Here is a 19,206-nt window from a genome sequence, read left to right as displayed (position 1 = left end):
ACATTCAATGAAAACAAAGCTTTAGTGGCTGTACGTGTCCGAAGAATATAAGTTCGAAGAATACGAATTGTATTCCTCAAAAACGTCTTTTTTAAAGATATATTTTGCATAACAAAATTTAGATTGTTATGTAGGAAGTCACAAAGGATAGATAATGCATATGAATGTAAGACGCTCAAACGATAGAGCCATGAAGAGAGCTCTCGTTCTCGATGCAAATGGAATCTTTTTGATATCGACCAAAGAGCTTTTATTATAAAATATTAAATACACGTACGGCTAGGTAATGCGGTGTGATGTTGACTCCCGCGATGTTCCAGAGATTCGACTGGAGTTGCTGCATCCTCTTCTGGTCCTTTTCCTTTTGCGTGTCGGCAAATTTTACGACTAATGGCGACGAACAGCCCTGAAAATTGTACGACGCATTGATACGCGTGTTACGTAATCGTAAACGATATGTGAAATGCAAAAAATGTAAAGAACGTTGCCTAGTATCACAGTTAAGTTCCGATATCTCAAAACAAAAGTTATGGACAAAGCAAAATGTAATGCATGCAATGACACAAATGGTCAAAATATTGTATTGAATTATATAATAGAATGTTATAATTTTTCAAAACATTAAATTTTCTTTTAATGATGTATATCATGATCTGTGTAAAAAAGAATTTTAAAATCCTACATTATTATAGATTCAATCACGAGAGAATCATATAAGATTTGTGAAAATAAATCTCGCTGTGTCGCATAATAGTAATTAAATATCTCAAAGCTCCAATAACTAATGTGATTGATAAGTATGAGAGATAGAGATTTGAAAAAAAAAACGGACAAATAATTACACTTTTCCCATTTGCTTCCTATTTTAAAACACATCTATATCTCGAAACAGTGTCAATATTTCTGTGATTTGGATAATCAACCCAAATTCTTGAAAAAGTTTCTGTTACAATTTGACATTTCTCTCGTTAGCTCAGAACGTTCGTCGTACTTTGTACCGAGCGTCGTTTTACACCTGAAACCGACATACATTATTGGTTCAAGTCCAAGTTCAACATTGGCGTGAGAAAGGATTTGTCGGCGATCGAGCATTACATTGGCGGAAAGAGAAACTCTCATTCGACGGTACGCGAGCCTAGACGATATACACACGAATCACAAGGTCGATGCACCATGCACAATGCGCCTGCAATTGGAGACGCGAAATCGGCGTGCTGATGCCGGTTGCGCCGGTAGCGACGAATGAGCAAGTTCGAAGAACCTGCAGCCGCAAATATTCGTGATATTAAAGTGGAATTGCCTTCGTGCTTGCATGCCTTGGCACAATTCGCCTTTACCATTCGAAATAGTACGTTGCATAGGCGTACCGTCGCTAAATATATCTTGCGAGGTGGTTAATGAGGTTGTTAGGTATTTAAATGAGTCTTACATTAATGAAACCAAATTGTACGTCTAACAATGGAATACCGTGGGGTGCATTGAATGAAAAGAAAAAGATCTTGATATTAATTAGACAATACTTATTGTTAAATATTTAATATCAAGTAGACAGATAAATAAGAAAATAATTTATCATTCACTTTAGAATTCGAAAGAATTTTAAATACCATACGTATATCTATAGCGCAAAAAAATTCACAAAAAAATGTTAACATATTTATATTGAAAATGAATTAAACATAATATAATAAAAATAAAAAAAAATCATTATATAATATTTAAAAAATTAAGTATTATATAGTTATGTCTTGAAAATGTTTTTTCTGTTGTAAATTTTTTGGAAAATTACCAGTGAGTGTAGCATCTATTATTTCCTTGTCAAAGGATATTCTTGTAGAGACTATAGCAAAAAAAAAAAGGATAGGCTATTCTTCTTACCCGATATAATTTGATAAACATACTTTTACCACGCAAATCGATAATGTCGTGGTATTTCGTTTTACTATTTTCGAACGATGCCGAATGCCATGGAGATTCGATAATTTACCTATTCACACCAATTCTAGCTTAGGTAGCCCAAGAGTACGAGGCGAGAAGGGGAGATGGAAAAGTCTTGGCGAGCTTTGAATCGCCAAGATGTCGACCAGTTCAACCGTCTTTACTCTCTCGCTCGGTTTTAGTTACCCCGAGTTAAATCGGTATATTTCACCGAGGTGACTAGTCGGATTGTGGATGCACACGGATGTTTCATCGGGTGACACGGTGGCAATGAGCCAATACATTCGACGACTCGGTTGAATTGTCACGAAAAGAAACGATCTATGAAGACTTTGTGTGCGACCCGATCTGTGTGGTCACATCTGCCAGTCTTCACGACACTGTTTTACTCCGCTTAAAAGATCGAAGTCCTCGCGACCTAGTTCTTCCTTGCGATATAAATATGAGAGCAGATTGCACGTTCTCATTGAACTGCTCATTACTTCCACAAGCAACAAAAAGTTCTCATTATCTTTTACTTAATTATAGAAAACGTAAATGCAAAAAGGTTAATGGTGAACGGAAAGACAAAATCATTATTGAATGAGAGATCAATGAATGGTACGCTATTAAAGAAGCAAACAAATAAATAAAACATATTATTTTCTTACAAAAGTTGCATTATTTCTGTATGAGAAGTCGCCTAGGTAGGTATTCTCAATTTATTATTAGAAATAGAATATCAGATGACGTTATTTGAATTATTAATCGAGATGTAGTAAAGCTGCTAAAGTTGTAAACTATTAATAATTTGTATAAATTAGCTAAAACTTCCGATTTAGAAATTCCTAACATCAAAATTAACAACTATAATACTTTGACAGATAAAATTACATTAATTTCATTAATGTACGATTCATAACTTTTTATTCAAAATTAGGAACATTTCTTAATTAATTGCTTCAAGAATTAATAGCTCCAATCACTTTAAAGTTATAATAATTACAATAAATTTTTTCTTTAATTTTAATTTAAGAACGAATTAAAAAAATGTTGTGTAAACGTTACGTAAAGTGCTTCCTCCATCGTTTATAATTGTACTCACCTCCATTGTCTGGGAATGATGCAGAGCTTTGATGGCATTGATCGCGTACTGCTTACTAGCGTAGGTAACGAAGGCACAGGCTTTACTTTTCCCGGTACTGTCCCTCAGCACCGAGCATTCCTCGATCATTCCGTAAGCGCTAAACATGTTCCTAACGTCGTTTTCCGTGAATTTTTTCGATAGCATGCCGACGAACAGCTTGCGCTCTGTAATAATACAACACAACTTCCATTAATAATTGCTTTGTATGGTGTCACGTCATCATATGAAAAGTAAACGAGCGTATTTCGCGTTAGTGACATATGCGATCTCAATTGTAATAATGCAGTAGTGCCGGAAAACAATCGTCTTAAAGATAATCCTCGATTATCCTCGATAATGTGTGATTCATCTTCGCGTATAATCCTACAATTAGTCAGTGAGAAACGTGTCTGACTGACTAATCATGCAATCGAATAACGTAACTGTAGTCTTATTATTAGCAAGATTGTGTTATTCTACGGAACTGCGTAATGGATAAATTAAGTGTGTTACTCATTTATTACTTACTTATTGTGCTTCTTACACAACTGGGTATTTTAATTTAATTGATATTTTATGGTTATATATTTTTTTGAATTATTACAGACGATCAAATTATATAACAACTTCCATATTTTTTCGACCATTATGACGACTATGACAGTCAGAATGATTGATTGTTTCACAAGTAGCACTCGGCATTTTCAGTATGTCATTATGGTAGTATATATATATAAAGTTTGCATAAGATTAAAAAAATAAGAATTATTGAACATGAGAAGAAAATTCTTTTATATTAAGCGTTATGCAAGACTAATAATTTCGCTATTTTTATATCAAGTTCTGGTTATCTGAGCGAACTTATTAAAATTTTATAAATAGCATTCAACTATCATTCACATGACACATTCCATGAACAAAGGATTAATGTTCTGCAGATATTAAAAACTAATAATTGCCATCTAATACCTATTCTCGACGATCTCTCTACGAGAAACGGAATCAATTAATTAAAAAAAAAAAAAAAGAAAACGAGTGTTTTGTACGATATGACGTCGTGCTTAAACTTTGACTCACGTCGTCTCGAGTCGAGGTCGCGGAGTGACATCATGATTTCCCATCTCGCCCACCGTTTAATAAGCGTTTACAGATAATGCGGACGGTGGCTAGCTATGGGCCATTTGACGATGGCACCGACCACTGGAAGAGGCGACCTGGTCAATATTTGTTTAGGACCGGGAGAAAAGCTTCGCCCAGAGAAAAGCCGCTTATGTAAATTCGGCGTCGCGAGGGATAGGCTAGGCAAAATACTCGGATATATCTCTCGAGTTTATCCTCGTTTCTCTCATCCTCCGTCAGACGTATTCAATTCTCCTGTGAATCTTCTTGGTGTTGATGCACCGCGCTTATCTCTGCGTGACGCGTATTAAGAAAATCGAAATAATTCAAATTTTGTGCATTGTATATGAAGTTTGACGTATTACAATTACAATTGCAAGTTATTTCATTTGTGCGATCTATATATTTTTTTTTCGAGAAAGACTAAACCAGTATTTTCATCGTCTAAGTACTCATTTTTGCATAAATGCTGCACGAGCATTAGATATGCAACAGCGACTCGCGTCATTATTAATTAATATTTCAGTGCCCTAATAATATAAACTAATACAAACTAATATATTAATATTAATATCGAACTATGCAAATTCGCCGGCTAATAAGAGATCTAAACGTGACAAGCATTAATATGTGAAAATTGTGGCTCCCTGTCAAATGTTGCAATCCAATTCGCGCGTTATCAAAGGAACACCGATGCTACGTTTCGCGAGCTATGCGCGCTGCAGCCATATTAGTGCGAATTGAAATCTAATAGCATACATCGATTTATAGTGCGCGCAACGTATCTATAGAAGTTTTGATATCAAATTCATACGCTGTAATACGATTGCGTATGATCATGTTTCTGGAAATCACCAATGCGCTTTATGTGTAAATAATTATGGCCTATAATACTAATAAATATAATGCCGTGACTTTTGTAATGCTTGCTGTATAACAGAATAGAAGAGATATCGATAATATAAAATATACTTTGAAATTCGTTATTACAGCGACAACAATAATAATTTACTTGTATAATAAATTCTTGTATTAATAAATAATATAAATTTAATCGTATATAAACTGCTTTGAAATTTGATATTACATATGTAGATGATAATAATAATAACTTATTTTTATAATAAATTCTTGTATAAAAGTTATAACATTAGTTTTATATGCCTATCATTCCCGATCATTTTGACGTTATTTTGCAGCAGTGATACTGTCACGGGGCAATACCGGTTTTCCAGCAATAGTAAATCCTAAAGTAAAGCCCTTTGATTGGAAAATTTGTCTGTTGCATCAATTCAATCCATCCGGATAAAAACTACCTGCAACAATGATCCCCTTTGCGTTTAACAAGTCGCATTTAAGGGGTTGTGTCTGACCGAAACGTCCGAAAAAAGAAAATGGCAAAAAAAATGTACTGAGACCCGAGAATCAAGAGAGTTCACCCCATGGAGAGGTTGATCCACGCCGCGGGGAAGAGCAGAGAAAGGACGAGAAAAGCGCTGGATATATCGGTCCAGACTATGGCAAACTCGTCCGCAGTTAACGATTTAATTAATTTCGCAGCCCCTAGCGACCGGATACCCGCGGTTGCCAACGACGGATCGGATTTCCCGCGGAAATCGAATGAAAATTTTAAGCCCTTTCCCTTCCCGAGGAAAATACGGTGTAAAAAGGCAGCCGGCGGCTGGGGGGGCGGAAGACAAATTCTCCTCCCTCCCTCGTCCTCTCTTGCGTTCCAGCGAAACTGCGGCTTTCGCGGAATGTTTATTAAATACCGAAGGTGCTGGTTTATGCCCTTCCCTTTTCCTTCTGAACGGACCGAAATTTTCCGCCCGTTGCGACCAGGAGGGGCGGATATTACCCGCGTATACGAAGGTCAACGTATCGAGTATTCCGAGATCGATCGAGGGTGGAGTCGTAGTCAGACGAGAAATAAAGAGGAGAGATCCGAACTGTCTTAGTATACAATATATCATCACATTTAATTCACATACGAAAATAATACGTGTAATTGATAAGAAAAAAGAAATCACACAAATTATTGATCGAGTAGATTTTAAGAGGAAGATTTTTTTGGGCAGCTAGTAAAAAATAAACCGAGAAACGATAAAGCAAGAAATAAGATATTTTTCAAAATCAATCGTCTTGTTAAATTTGAGGTGATTTGTAATCAAAATTTGTTTCAAAGTGCTAAGTTAGAGACAGTTTTTGTGTAATAAATATATAAAGTATAGGCAACCCCATATCTTTAAATTTACATTTACCTAATCGCGCATGAAAAGACTTTTTCAAATGTATCAGCAACTTTAGAACTCTTGGAGAAAGTCAAGATCCTTTCAATTGTATATTAAAATTTTGAAAATAGGTGCTAATTTCATAGGGATTCTATACATATTCTGTATATGCATATATATTACTAATTCTGGGTAATGGCTTCTCCTATTGTGCCATCGGGGTAATGTCGAGCTTATTGTAATCACATTTGGACGTGAGGCTATTAACGTGGAAATAAAATGAGAGCGCGATACAGAGGTACTGGTCTCTGTAACTGCATTTGTAATGTAATTCACGTGCAAACTAGATACGACGCAACGTCGGATCATGCAGTCGGATATGAGATGCAGATCGCGCCTGCCGGAATGTTTGCATCGCACCGAATATATTCCGTTAGGATGTCTGCAACACGTCGTCGTCGCGGAATACGTGTATCAAAGTATTGCGCATATTCTATCGATCGAGCATTATAAGATTTGTATAATGAACAAACAATAATACAAAAGTCATTGTAAATTGCAAGTGCGACATAATGCAGCTTTTTATGCATGGCACAACTTATCGATTCATGATTATAAAATTCGTAGGTACGTTCCGTGAGATTAGTCGGTGCAATGTTAATGATAATTTACGCACTCTCCTCGAATCGCGGATGCGAGGAAGCGAGCGTTTATTCGATACAAACAGGTGTCTGACTTTCACAAACGAAATGCTCGTGGCCAGATGTTGGCTAATGCGATCGGTTGCGTTCGATTTGATCTCCTTCTATGCATCTCATTCACAACTTGGGCAATTAAATCGCAGCCTGCGAAACGTGATGAGTTTTCCAACGAATTTCCGAGTCAGGCATCCTTAAATCGATCCTCTTGCTCCGATATGCAACCGGCAACTTTCCACGCCGTTTATATTCCTTATACTCGATTTCGCCTTTTTTTCGCGGCACGATGCATCGAAGGGCGAGACGTTGCGAATGAACCGACGCTCTTACAGGCCGGTAAGAAAAAGACCAACGCGAGATTAGGATCGTGCATGCAAAAGCGAGGAAACCCCGGAATTTCGTTGGGAAACGTTTCGATGTGCCTTTTCGAGATGCGCGGCAGAAGAATGAGTCGCTGCACGATACGCATCGCTGGAAGCGTAGCGTACACTTTAATTTCCGTCAAAGCTCGTCTTCTAGGACCAATGCTTTATTTGTCAATAAAGATTTCTGAATTATTATATCCGAATAAAACTTCAAAATTAAGAATGTTGCGAAAGTAATAATATCCTTAATTGTTCGAGGAGAATTATTTTCAATTTTGAAAGATTTGCATAATTAAATATGATTTAATCGTATCTAATACGCGTAATCGGTATGACATAAAACTATCTGATATATAGATAGAAATGTCAGTATACTGGAGTATTATACTAAAAAACTCAACCATATAAATTCAAAGATTGAAATCTCGGATTATACAAAAACTGACGGAATAGAATTTTCCACTTTTCAATTATTACACTGAGAAAAGTTATTAACCTACTAAATATTTTCAACCAATTATTATTTTTTTAATTAAAATATTTATGTATTTAAATATTAAATACGACATGTTAAATCTAACACGATGTGATGTGACTCAAATACTTAAATATTTCAATTAAAAAAATAATCAGTTGAAAATATTTAGTCAAGTTAATAACTTTTTTTCAGTGTATTTAAAATTACAATAAATATTTTATATTATCTAAATAAAAATTTGAAATGCACGAAACAAATTTAAAAGCACTAAAATAAAAAATTATTAGAATATTTTAAATAAATTCTTGATGTTAACTTGGCCAGTTGATTTAAATTCGAGACGTTCACTTGAAAGTTTGCTCGAATATCTGCGAAACATATCTCGAGATTATATCTCTTATGGTGACTTTTTGCGGCTATACCTAAAGCTATTCGAAGGAAAGAAAGTTTACAAAACGTGAGTTTTAATTAAAAACATTTTTCTCGGGTAGCGTAATCGTTTTCCGCTCTATGAATACTGATTATTAATAATCATTAAAACTGGCCTCTTGCCACCGACTAAGGAGGATTAGATTTGTCTCATTGCTGGTTTCGTATTCACTGCGTGTAGCATATAGTCTCGCCAGGAATATTCTTGCCCTCTTAACACTACGGCTTTTAGGCCACGCGTTTTAAGAAACGAGAATTGACTATACGTTAATTCAATTGCCACGTTCGTATATGCCGAGTGTACCGCTTTCTATCTATAGAATGATATACAGAATTAGCTATCTATGAAACTATGTTCCTAAATCTTTAGCTATCTAAAGATAAATATCTGTAGAAAAAAAAATAAAAAAAAAAGATGTAAAGTTTTTAAATAAAATAAAAAAAGCAAGAATCTATAGATAAAAATACTGATGAATTATGATTAGGTATCTAAGAATAAATTATTAAATCGGGAATTGAAAGAAATTCACACATCTCGAAGCCAATCTGGCAGCCGATGCACCGACAGGTGTATCCATATCGCGTTCGGTCACAATTATGCGGTCATTAGTATGTCGCTGACGAAGTTCGCAGGAAATGACGTCAGACATAGGGTAGCGATTTATAGACAGCTTGGAATTCCGATTAGCACTTTGACGGTTGCAATAATAAGACGGTAACTTACGCTTTATGACGCACGAGATTACAAAGGTGACAATTATTGTTCTATTTTATGGAGCGACATTTACGGACAGTATAGTCATCGTGCAGTGATATGAACTTGCGGTCCAATGAAAATACAAACCAATCCTGTCACAGTGATTAATACGTAGACAGTGATAAACGAGCCAGTTAGAGGAGGCACCTGCGAACGAAACTGTCTTAGCATATGCATAGCGGAGACCGCATAACTGTCCTCATTTCCGTTTAAATTATTTGCTGGGAAACCGAAGTATTATATTTTTCATTTCAACCGCGCGTAACACAATTACATTAAAGTCCCCATTCTATTCCATAGCACATTTACTATCACACGAGTGTGGCTTAATAACTTGATTCTTTCCACTTTGAAAGCGATATAAAGTTTCTTATAAAATAAATATTGAAACGACACAATACAAAAATATATTTTACTTTAAAAATTTAATTTGAAAATTAAGAAATTACTTTCTATATTACGAAAATTACATCTGATGTGATGACAAAGTGGTTAAATATGTATATTCAGCTCTAAATAGGAGAATTCGTGTGAATAAAGAGGAGAACTAAAAAATAAGAAGTTCTCTTCAAGAAATTTTTGTAAGTAAGCAAGCAAAACCAATTTCGTCAGAATGAACATTTCGCAAAGCTTTGAAAGAGCCAAATTCCCATTATGAATCCTCTACCGGAGACTGCATACATTTCGTTGAAACCCTTGTCACCCTCGTGACCACCAAATATCTTCCTCGCGATCGCACAACCGCCGCGCCAGTGAGAACAAATGACGCCATAAATCGTGGATCGCGACTGCGAGCGCCAAGTATCACCATCGTTAAGGACGTATATACGAAGGATACGAATGATGCCTCATACACGTCGGAATAGTAGATGAAGTTCGCCAGTACCGCGTTTATCCCCAGCAGACTATGAAGACCCATAAGCGGGTACATTAATTGGGCATTTGTATGGGATCCGGTGTCTCGTGTTGCGCTTCCGGTTGGTTCCTGCGGTCAAAGCCATATTATATGCTATCCTTGTCCTCTAGCTTGCACGTCCTTTCACCGGAAAAGACTCCCTCTTTTCGACATACAGTTCGTTCTGCTTACCGCTCCCTCGCGCAGCTAACTTCTTTCTTAAAGACGTCCGCTTTTTTCTTTCGCAAGAGAGTTTCTCTTTATATTATATTTTTTTAAAGAAACAATCTATTAATATGATTTAAAATAATATTACTTAAAATTAAAGAGAATTTAAAACAAGGTAAATTTTTTTTAATTACACATTAAAAATAATGTTTTAAATTTCATGTTGTGCTTTATTATATTGTTTTTCAAATGCTTCAAATTTGTTTTTATAATTATTTATTCAAATTATACTATAAAATACTATTTAATTGTATTATATTATTATATAAATCATATTTCAAGATACGTTACTATAAATCTTGCTTGTTTCAAACTTTACGTATTATTAAAGTAATTTAAATCGACCTGACTGGCAATATATATAACGTCTTTCCGATATGAACATTGAAAAACTGTGAGTCAACTGTCAAAATTAATAATGTCTCGATATTGATCTGAAAAAAAGTGCTGTGTGAATCCGACAAACCAAGTTGGCTCACAGTTTTTCAATGTTCATATCGGAAAGACGTTATATATATTGCCAGTCAGGTCGATTTAAATTACTTTAATTGTTATTCTATATACTGGCGAAAGAAATTTATTATTCTGTTTACGTATTATAATATTTGATAATATTGCGTAACTAGCGCATTTCACTTTTTCTTCCAAGTATATACTCCTACTCATAAAATCGTCAGCGCATGTAGATTTGCCCGGTTCTTTTTACCTGACGAAACCTCGAAACGTTCTTCGCATACGGAATCAACTACTTTCAAGGGCTTCAACAAAGACGATTTCTCGGATACTGAAATAATTTTTTGTGACCTACTTTCTTTTACCGATCTCCAACTGATTTACAGCTATAATATGTTTTGTTTCAGATACGTTTGTTTCATATATTATTTTGCATCTCCCTCATCATTGTTCGTCGTCAAACTGAAAAATTTATCTTTTCTAAAATAATACGTTTTTATGAGTAGGAGTATATACTTGGAAGAAAAAGTGAAATGCGCTAGTTACGCAATATTATCAAATATTATCAGTGCAACGGTTAATTAATTTCTATTTATCGTATCGGATACAAGATACATAAGATTCTTTTGAAAATAATAAATATACAAACGTATTTTGACGTAAATTAAATCCGTGACAGAATTCTCGCTTTTGATGTACATATTATGTTATGAACAAATTTTCCCGTTGCAAACTTTAATTTACATAAATTTGATTTATTTTAATTTCTCCGATACAAGTCTAAATTTATTCAATACGAGTAATAATACAAGTTATACAAGTAATACAAGTAGCATTAATACTGAAACAAAATTTACATTTGTAATGATAGTAAGTTTAATAGAATCTTTTTTATAGTTGACATTGTAAAAGAATAAACGAGTTTCTAAAGAGAATGGAGTTACAACCTCGATATCTTAGCAGAGATTTGCATAATAATTTATATTTACGTCATTATCCGATCTCTATGCAAAATATCAGCATCGATTATTTATGGTTATGAAAATCTAATCACACATTGACGTTTGATCAAATCATACATGACACGCCTAGGAAAAATGTATGTCACTTATTGTCTTAGAGACTATTATTTACATGTCTTTTGAATTCTTTCCAATATAAGATTTACTTTCCACAATTTAACAAATACAAACTAAAATTATTCAAATTTGACTAGTTACTTAACTTTAACTTTTTAAATGTATTAAATTCTTGAAATAAAGTAATAAAAAGCGTATTACATGTAATGACAAATGAGATGTTTGCTTATTACAATAGAAACTAGTTTCGCATCGAAAGACACGAAAAATTATCATATTATAATAGAAAAAAATATCAGTTATAAATGATAACTAAAATCTACAATTGTCGTAAATTTAAAAATATACTTTAATGAAAGGAGACAATGTTTCTTTTCACTTTTATTAAAATAATTGACATCCCACGTTTTTTCTACAAGTGCAATGATTGTTTTAGCCAAAGTTCTTTCAGCTGTTATTACGTCTGTAGGATCATGCGAACACGTATAGTGGACACTAATCCCCGACTCCTGCTTACTTATCATATGCATGTTGCTATGCAAAACTCGTATGAATATGTAAAACTCGGGTCAGCAACTACGTTCTCCTCAAAATAAAATTGTCGTGAGAATAGCACCGGTCTTGCGGGTCACTCACGACCTTCGAGATCTTCGTTCTTCATTTTGCATTTTGCTCACGCCATTGAAATTGCAAGCTACGAAGCAAGAACTTAAACGCCTCGATTGCCGGTAATCATCGGTAGTCCTGATAATCGTGTAATTACTCGACACGTTTAACCGTAATCGTTTTATAGTTGCCGCAATAGGCACATCGACGCGTTGCCAAGTTTCACGCAAGATATACACGCTATCATCAAGAATCGCAAACGTGTCGAAAGCTCTTCCTCCGTTGTCTCTCTATTTCTTTTACATCAGAAATATTAATAATGCAGCACCAACAAAATATCTTTTTGTCATAAAAATGAACAACAAAAATATACTTTTATTGTTGTATAATTACGTTTATCATGAAACGCAAAATGTTAGAATAATTATTCAAGCTAAATTAAAATCAAAAATTAACATAATCATCTGAATAAATTTGCATGGTTCTATGATCTTTAACATTTTGTTATAAATTATCATTAATGCATATGCAAGATATCCAAAGTTCAGTACTTAGCAAAAAAAGAAAAAGTTTAAATACAGAGTCCGAATGTTATACAATCCTCTATTGTCTATTGCCTTCTACTGTTCTCCACTGCAACTTTGATCGACATACGTATGACCAACGATTTGTAATAAATCATATCTGTTTTCTTAAACACAATTTTACCCACTGACGTCATTAATATAAATTTACAAATGTGTAATTATATTCAAAGAGATATTCTGTCCTGCAATAAAGTACTTGTATTATGGCTCGTAATTTTTTTTTTTAGAATCCCGAGATTATAAAGTCAATGGATAACAAATTACCACGATGAAAACACACGTGAAAATTTACCAAACTTTTAATTTGCAAGACGGTTATAGAAGATTATAAAAAAATATTACATCTTATGAATCGTAATACAAGAGATTTTCGAAACAACGTGATGGACAAGCATAGTCTACGAGCAATTAATTAACCAGAATCATAAGAAATTCGGTGCTGTTACGTTACATAGCTGCAATATAAATTCTTGCATAAAGTCGGAATGTAATGCATCGCAGCAACATAGGTTAGGTATGAATTCACTCGACGTGGAAGCTAATATTCTTCGCGGGCGGGCGAACACACGCGGCGCAAATGAGCACGTTGAAAATAAGTCGCGTAAAGTTGCTTTCGCAACGGCACGACGGACGAGGAGGTATACGCGCCTATATTGCAGTCGGAAGATAACGGCGTGGCGCGCGACACTATACGTGGCGCATTTATGTCTGTTGAGACCTCTAAGCGACAGTTTAAAACCTCTCACGCTCAAATAATTTTACGTATATTACACGACAAATAATACGACAATATACGCATGTCGTCCATAAAATTATGTATTCATGTATTAACTGTAAAATATTTCACAACAATAATCGTCATAATTAAAACTAATTTGGCGATATGATAGGTAATATAAAAGCTGTTTGACTCAATCGAGATAATATTCAATTGCAAATTAAATAAAAATAACGAGTAAAATTTGTTTATTAAATATCTATTTGTTAAATTTATGATAAATCTAATCAAATTTAAAGAGTGAGTCAAAGAATAGATATTTTTAAATATTTTCTATATATTTATTTTTTTACCTATTGGATATGCTTCAATAATCATGCGCTCAGTGCATCCGAGGCTAAATATCGAGCCGGTAAATTAATTACTACAGGTAGCCGTTCCGTGCATATAGCTGTGTGCACAACTGTGCACGACGGCATATACGGCTGTGCCGTCGTACGCGGTACCGTAGTGCCGGAGCATACGGCAACGAGCCGAGGAGCCTAACCGAAGAATAATCGCAATCCTCTCTTGCGCAACCGGATGGCCGCCGGTTTCTGCGAAACCGTCCGTCTCGCCGTGCAAGACAGGAGAGGAAAGCTCGTCCCGAGCGGACTCTCCGACTCGACTGAAACGACTCGTTAGTATCGCCGAGGTTCCCTCAAGTGAAATCCCCATGCTCCACCTCCGAGGGAAAATGTTCTCTCTTTAGATATGATCTGAGGTTCCCTTCGTGCGCGCGCTGCTTCTTCTTTTCGAGACTCGTGCCATCGGCTATCGTCGACCTACCCGCTATACCCGCCGATATTCCGTCGACCAGAGAATTATTTCAATATTTTTCTTATTTACTCCCGCGATTAAGGCAGATCTGTGCATACAGACTTGTGTATAGTCAGATTTGAAAAATTCAAGATATAAAGAAAGCTTCTTATACAAGCAATTATTAATTCTTCATTTTTATAAAGAAAAATAAAGAGTATAATTTCTCTGCAAAGTTTTGAAAAGTAATTATACTGACAATTTCAGTCTTCATATTGTTAATGTGATTCGTTTATTATCACTTTCATCTTCAATCTGCTAAATTACATTAAATTAGATCAGAATAATCGAAGTAAATTTCCATCTTTGTGATATTGTTGCTTCTTCGAATAAATTTCATTAAAATTAATGTCATTTAGATGAAATAGAGTTACGAGAGCATGTTCACTTATGAAATGCGAGTATCTTAAATATATTTCAAGGGAATACAAAGTCCTTTCCATATAACATTTTTAATATCGAGACCGGTACGGCTACCAATTTTACTCGCGACGACTAAAATTACTTTGGAATATCGTTTACATACCGCGAATATACTTTGCTCCGCAGCGATCATTAAAACTCGACATATCTTTGAAGGATACGGTTTCGTCGTGACTTCAAACGCGATTCCCGCGATGCATCGCGTAGATAGGTATGGAAAAATGTCGCAAGTTTCTTCAATATGTTTCGCTGCTCTTTGAGTTGCCCGATTTTTAAATATTTTTGACCTAACATTTTTCTTGTTTCGGCGCCAGAAGTAGCAGTGCTTTACGTCAAAGAAAGAATTCTCTTATGCATACTTCATACATTTTTACGCAGTATTTCAATTAATATATGCAAAAATGTTAACGTTATGCTTATTAGCAAAATGTAAAATTTCATAAATTTTTTCTTAACTTGTATGTATACGACATGCAGATATATTGGTGAGAGTTGTATATCATTGATAAAAATAAAATATAAGAACATTTTAGATGTCTCATATTTTATTTAGCAATATCTTTAATAGATTGCATATAAAATAAATTTGTGAGATTCTTTCATATAATTATAGTATGAAAAAAGCGATTAAAAATAATAAACGCGGCATTTCTGGATATCAGAAAGTCATCGGTATTCAGGCGCGGTATTCTTATAATTGTTCTGCGAATTGTCGTTTGCCGAGATCACGTCTATGTTTCGCGCGCCAGCGTTACGCAAGTGCCTGCAGAACGCCTAGGGCGTTGTTTTGCACAGGTTGAAAACAGCGTTATTATGAACGAATGTTCAAGGATAGACCGCCAATCTCGCGCGCCTCGTATGTAGCATAGTCCGAACGCGATCCACCGCGAATTCTGGAATCATCGAATGAAAAAAAAAGAGGAACAATTCGCGCGGTTATACACGCGGTTTGTGCAGATAGAACGGAATGATTGCCTTTCGCGAAACAACGATTCATGATTACCGCACTCTCGGCTATTTTCGGAACGTGTAAAATCCCGCAACGCGTAAACTAACTGCATTGCGTTCCGGAATATCATTCTACAGTGCAGAGATCCTTCTCGAGCTGAATGCGCGGTGTTCGAAAAATTGCCTATACATTGATTTTGGAGCAATATCTTCTGGCTGTGAGATATTTGAAAATTCACTCTTCATCGAGTCTAAGATTCCTGCCGTGTTGAAACAATGAGCGATGATTCTCATAAAACAATACAGAAAGATTTCCTTAAAGATTTAACACAGTGATGAATTCAATTATTTTAAACCGTGCTCAAGAACATCCGCGCCATAAGTATTAACATGAAGTCATTAGCCGAATTTGATTGATGACTGAATGTCTCTTTTCACATTGCGGCTCTGCTTATAATGACATAGGCTGAAAAGGGAAATTAATTAACCACAGATTAATTTACGTCGACGCAACGTAAAAGTACCCAGCCTGCAGAGCGATGCAGCCCTGAATAAACGACGCGCGATAATACACCGCGTGTATCCTGGAATTTCACACCAGCCTATAAGCAAGGAGAACACAGAGGAAAAGCAACACGTACTGTTGTTCATTTCAAGGTTGGCATCATCGCGCCAGCTAAAGCTGCAGTTCCTTCCATCAGCCGATGTTACGCGGCAGAAGGATTATTTGCGTAACGAAGATGACGTGTGCGTAAACGTGCGCGCGCGCAATACTGATGCCAACACCCTCGAGGAACTTTTTCTCGACACAACAATGCGAGGATAATTAACGTCCCGACGTTAATTCGGCCTTCACCCGTTTTCAATCGCGCACCATTGCAATTTGATCGAGTAAACTAGGTCTGACGGTAGCCATCGCGCTCGCCTGCAATTTGCGCGTACTGCGTTACGAACGAGCGGGTTGTGCCGTGTTTACGCGACCGTGATCGCGAAACGTTGGCGGCCGAGTTGAAATGCCGGGTATTCGTTATTGGGTCGATCAAATGAACATCCACGCCAGGCTCTCGTGTAATTTCTAGTTATTAGTTGCTACGTGCCTGTGGGCGCAACTATGGGGCCAGGAAACAGAGACTGCAATGCCAGGAAGAGGCGAGACTAATACACAGTTATAGATTTGAATTTCATTGATTTTTATGCGTTCTGCATTAATTTTATGTTTAACTTTATGCATTCTGATTTTCTTTGCAAAAATATAAAGTTATATTTTCACGCCACGCAGTAAATATGCTTATGATATACGCTCGTATTTGCATCGTGTATTTAAATCTAAGAACAAAGAGCAAATTCTAATAATTGCAAATATATGGCAAACCTATCTCATGCCTGTACGTTCGTTTATTCACATCGAGAGCTATTGGGAAAATAAAATCTATACAAGTTATGTGTATTACAGATTTCGCTTAAGATATTGCCTAAGATAGGCAATATCTTCAAATCGGCAACACATTTAGCAATAAATTACGCAATAACATTAGAATAGAACAATCAATATGAAATATTTAAAGTAATAATCTAAAACACATAAGTGTCAAAGAAAATTTAGATTATTGCGTAGTTTTGCGATGACGATATACGCAAATATGTAAGAAAGACCGCAAATATACCTATAAAGATCGGTGCAAGTCAGGGTCGACTTAAACGCGAGTTCATTAACTGTTATCGCTGCTAGATGACTGGTATTTCTATATTTAGCAAATCTTCATCAAGGAGATGACCTATTTAAAGATAACCAATATACTATACTGTACACTATATACATACTATATACATACAAATACATTGCCTTCGAATACATCAAGATAAATGTCCCTTCGAGTGCACTATCAGATGTTTTTACATGATTGCTTTACTAAAATCACATAGCACGAAAATAGTGATAAAATACTGGAAATAGATCAAAATTTCTACACGCGAGATAAAGTTAGCATGCCAGTAATTCATTAATAACTTTTTGTGAAAGAATTTTCGTCTTTTTCGTTATATTTAAATTCCAAAGCAAAATCACTACAATTCCTCATTCCAAGATTTATTTATTTTTTTTAACAGACAAATGCAAAAAATACATATATGTATAAAAATTCACTAATATGAATTTAAATATTCAATTAAAATGATGTCAAAAAGTTCTTTGTATATCTATCGTAAAAAAGACAAAAGTTGTTCAATGTAATTTAATTAACTTAAATTTTAATATTATATATCAACTAGACATCACAGATGCACGCTACGTACGCTATTTAGCTTTAATATTCTACTAGCTACCACATTACACTATTAATCCCTTGATACACAAACCTATTAAAATATATATGCAACGACAGATATTCGCGAAATAAGCACAGTGAGAGAAAAGTGGCAACAATTAAATCTCTACGTGCCTTTTTCAAGAGCGGATTCGTGATACAAATCTAAAGCATGATAAAATTCGCGTATTGTCTGCACGAAATTATCCGATGTAAATGGATTTGGTATCTTTATTAAGATTGTAAAAATATAACGATGATGGTAGAGAGACTGACGTAAGATTATTCAAATAAATATCGCACATCACCAGCTAAAATGGATTTCTCATGGCCTTCATTTTTTACCAACCACCTATAGCGCCTCTCTCTCTCTCTGCCTCTCTCTTTCTCTCTTTCATGCGCGCGTAATAACGGTCTCCATTGATAAATTTCTGAAGCCTGCAGGTTGCAATGACCAACCGCAAAAACAAGCAGTACATACAAACGCTGTGCAGAGAATTATTTTTTTCTTTTTCTGTTCTTCATTACAGCTGTTATACTTCCTTTTATCAAGGTTTTCTCTTACGGAGTCACTGATTGAACCAATGAAAACGTTGGAAACACAATAGACTGAGGGATTTGTATCATATATCCAACGTTAAACATGACTACTTAATTTTTTCCTGCACGTATATTGCACAGTGGCTCTCTTTCATATCGCGTAAATAAATCTTAAAACTGGAGCACCACATATTTAACGTTGCTAATATGCTAAGTGGTATTGAGATGTGAACGAGAATTTAATATATGTCCTCGTTATTAAAAGAAACAAAAAGCATATAAATCTTTTTTCTTTTCTTCTTTTTTTAAATAATGCACTATATTATTTACATATCTCCAAAAAGAGATAATTTATTGATAGATTTGTTTAATTTTTAGACAAACTTGATGTTCTTTTGTAGAGAAAATTAGTAGTATTTTTCTTCTTTTAATTTTATATTTTTTATTA

At 35.0% G+C, this 19,206-nt stretch overlaps 1 protein-coding gene across 25 annotated transcripts in view; it reads right to left on the bottom strand.

Moving 5' to 3' along the window:
- The window catches only part of LOC143895616 (CUGBP Elav-like family member 1-A), a 553,022-nt gene that overhangs the window by 17,981 nt on the left and 515,835 nt on the right, over positions 1 to 19,206 (bottom strand). For all 25 annotated transcript variants that reach the window (XR_013256373.1, XM_077402904.1, XM_077402903.1 and 22 more), the window contains 2 exons: positions 3,023 to 3,228; positions 278 to 406 (listed from right to left, as the gene is read on the bottom strand). Coding sequence is in view for 24 of the 25 variants with exons in the window: in XM_077402904.1 (XP_077259030.1) it covers positions 278 to 406; positions 3,023 to 3,228 (335 nt within the window). In the remaining variant the exon portion in view is untranslated. The remainder of the gene's footprint in view (positions 1 to 277; positions 407 to 3,022; positions 3,229 to 19,206) is intronic.

The sequence above is a fragment of the Temnothorax americanus genome, unplaced genomic scaffold (assembly GCF_048541705.1).
Source record: "Temnothorax americanus isolate GAGA-0224 unplaced genomic scaffold, ASM4854170v1 Scaffold16, whole genome shotgun sequence".
NCBI classification, from domain to species: Eukaryota; Metazoa; Arthropoda; class Insecta; order Hymenoptera; family Formicidae; genus Temnothorax; species Temnothorax americanus.
Note: the sequence above shows the minus strand (reverse complement) of the source record. Positions and strands in the feature narration are given on the sequence as shown.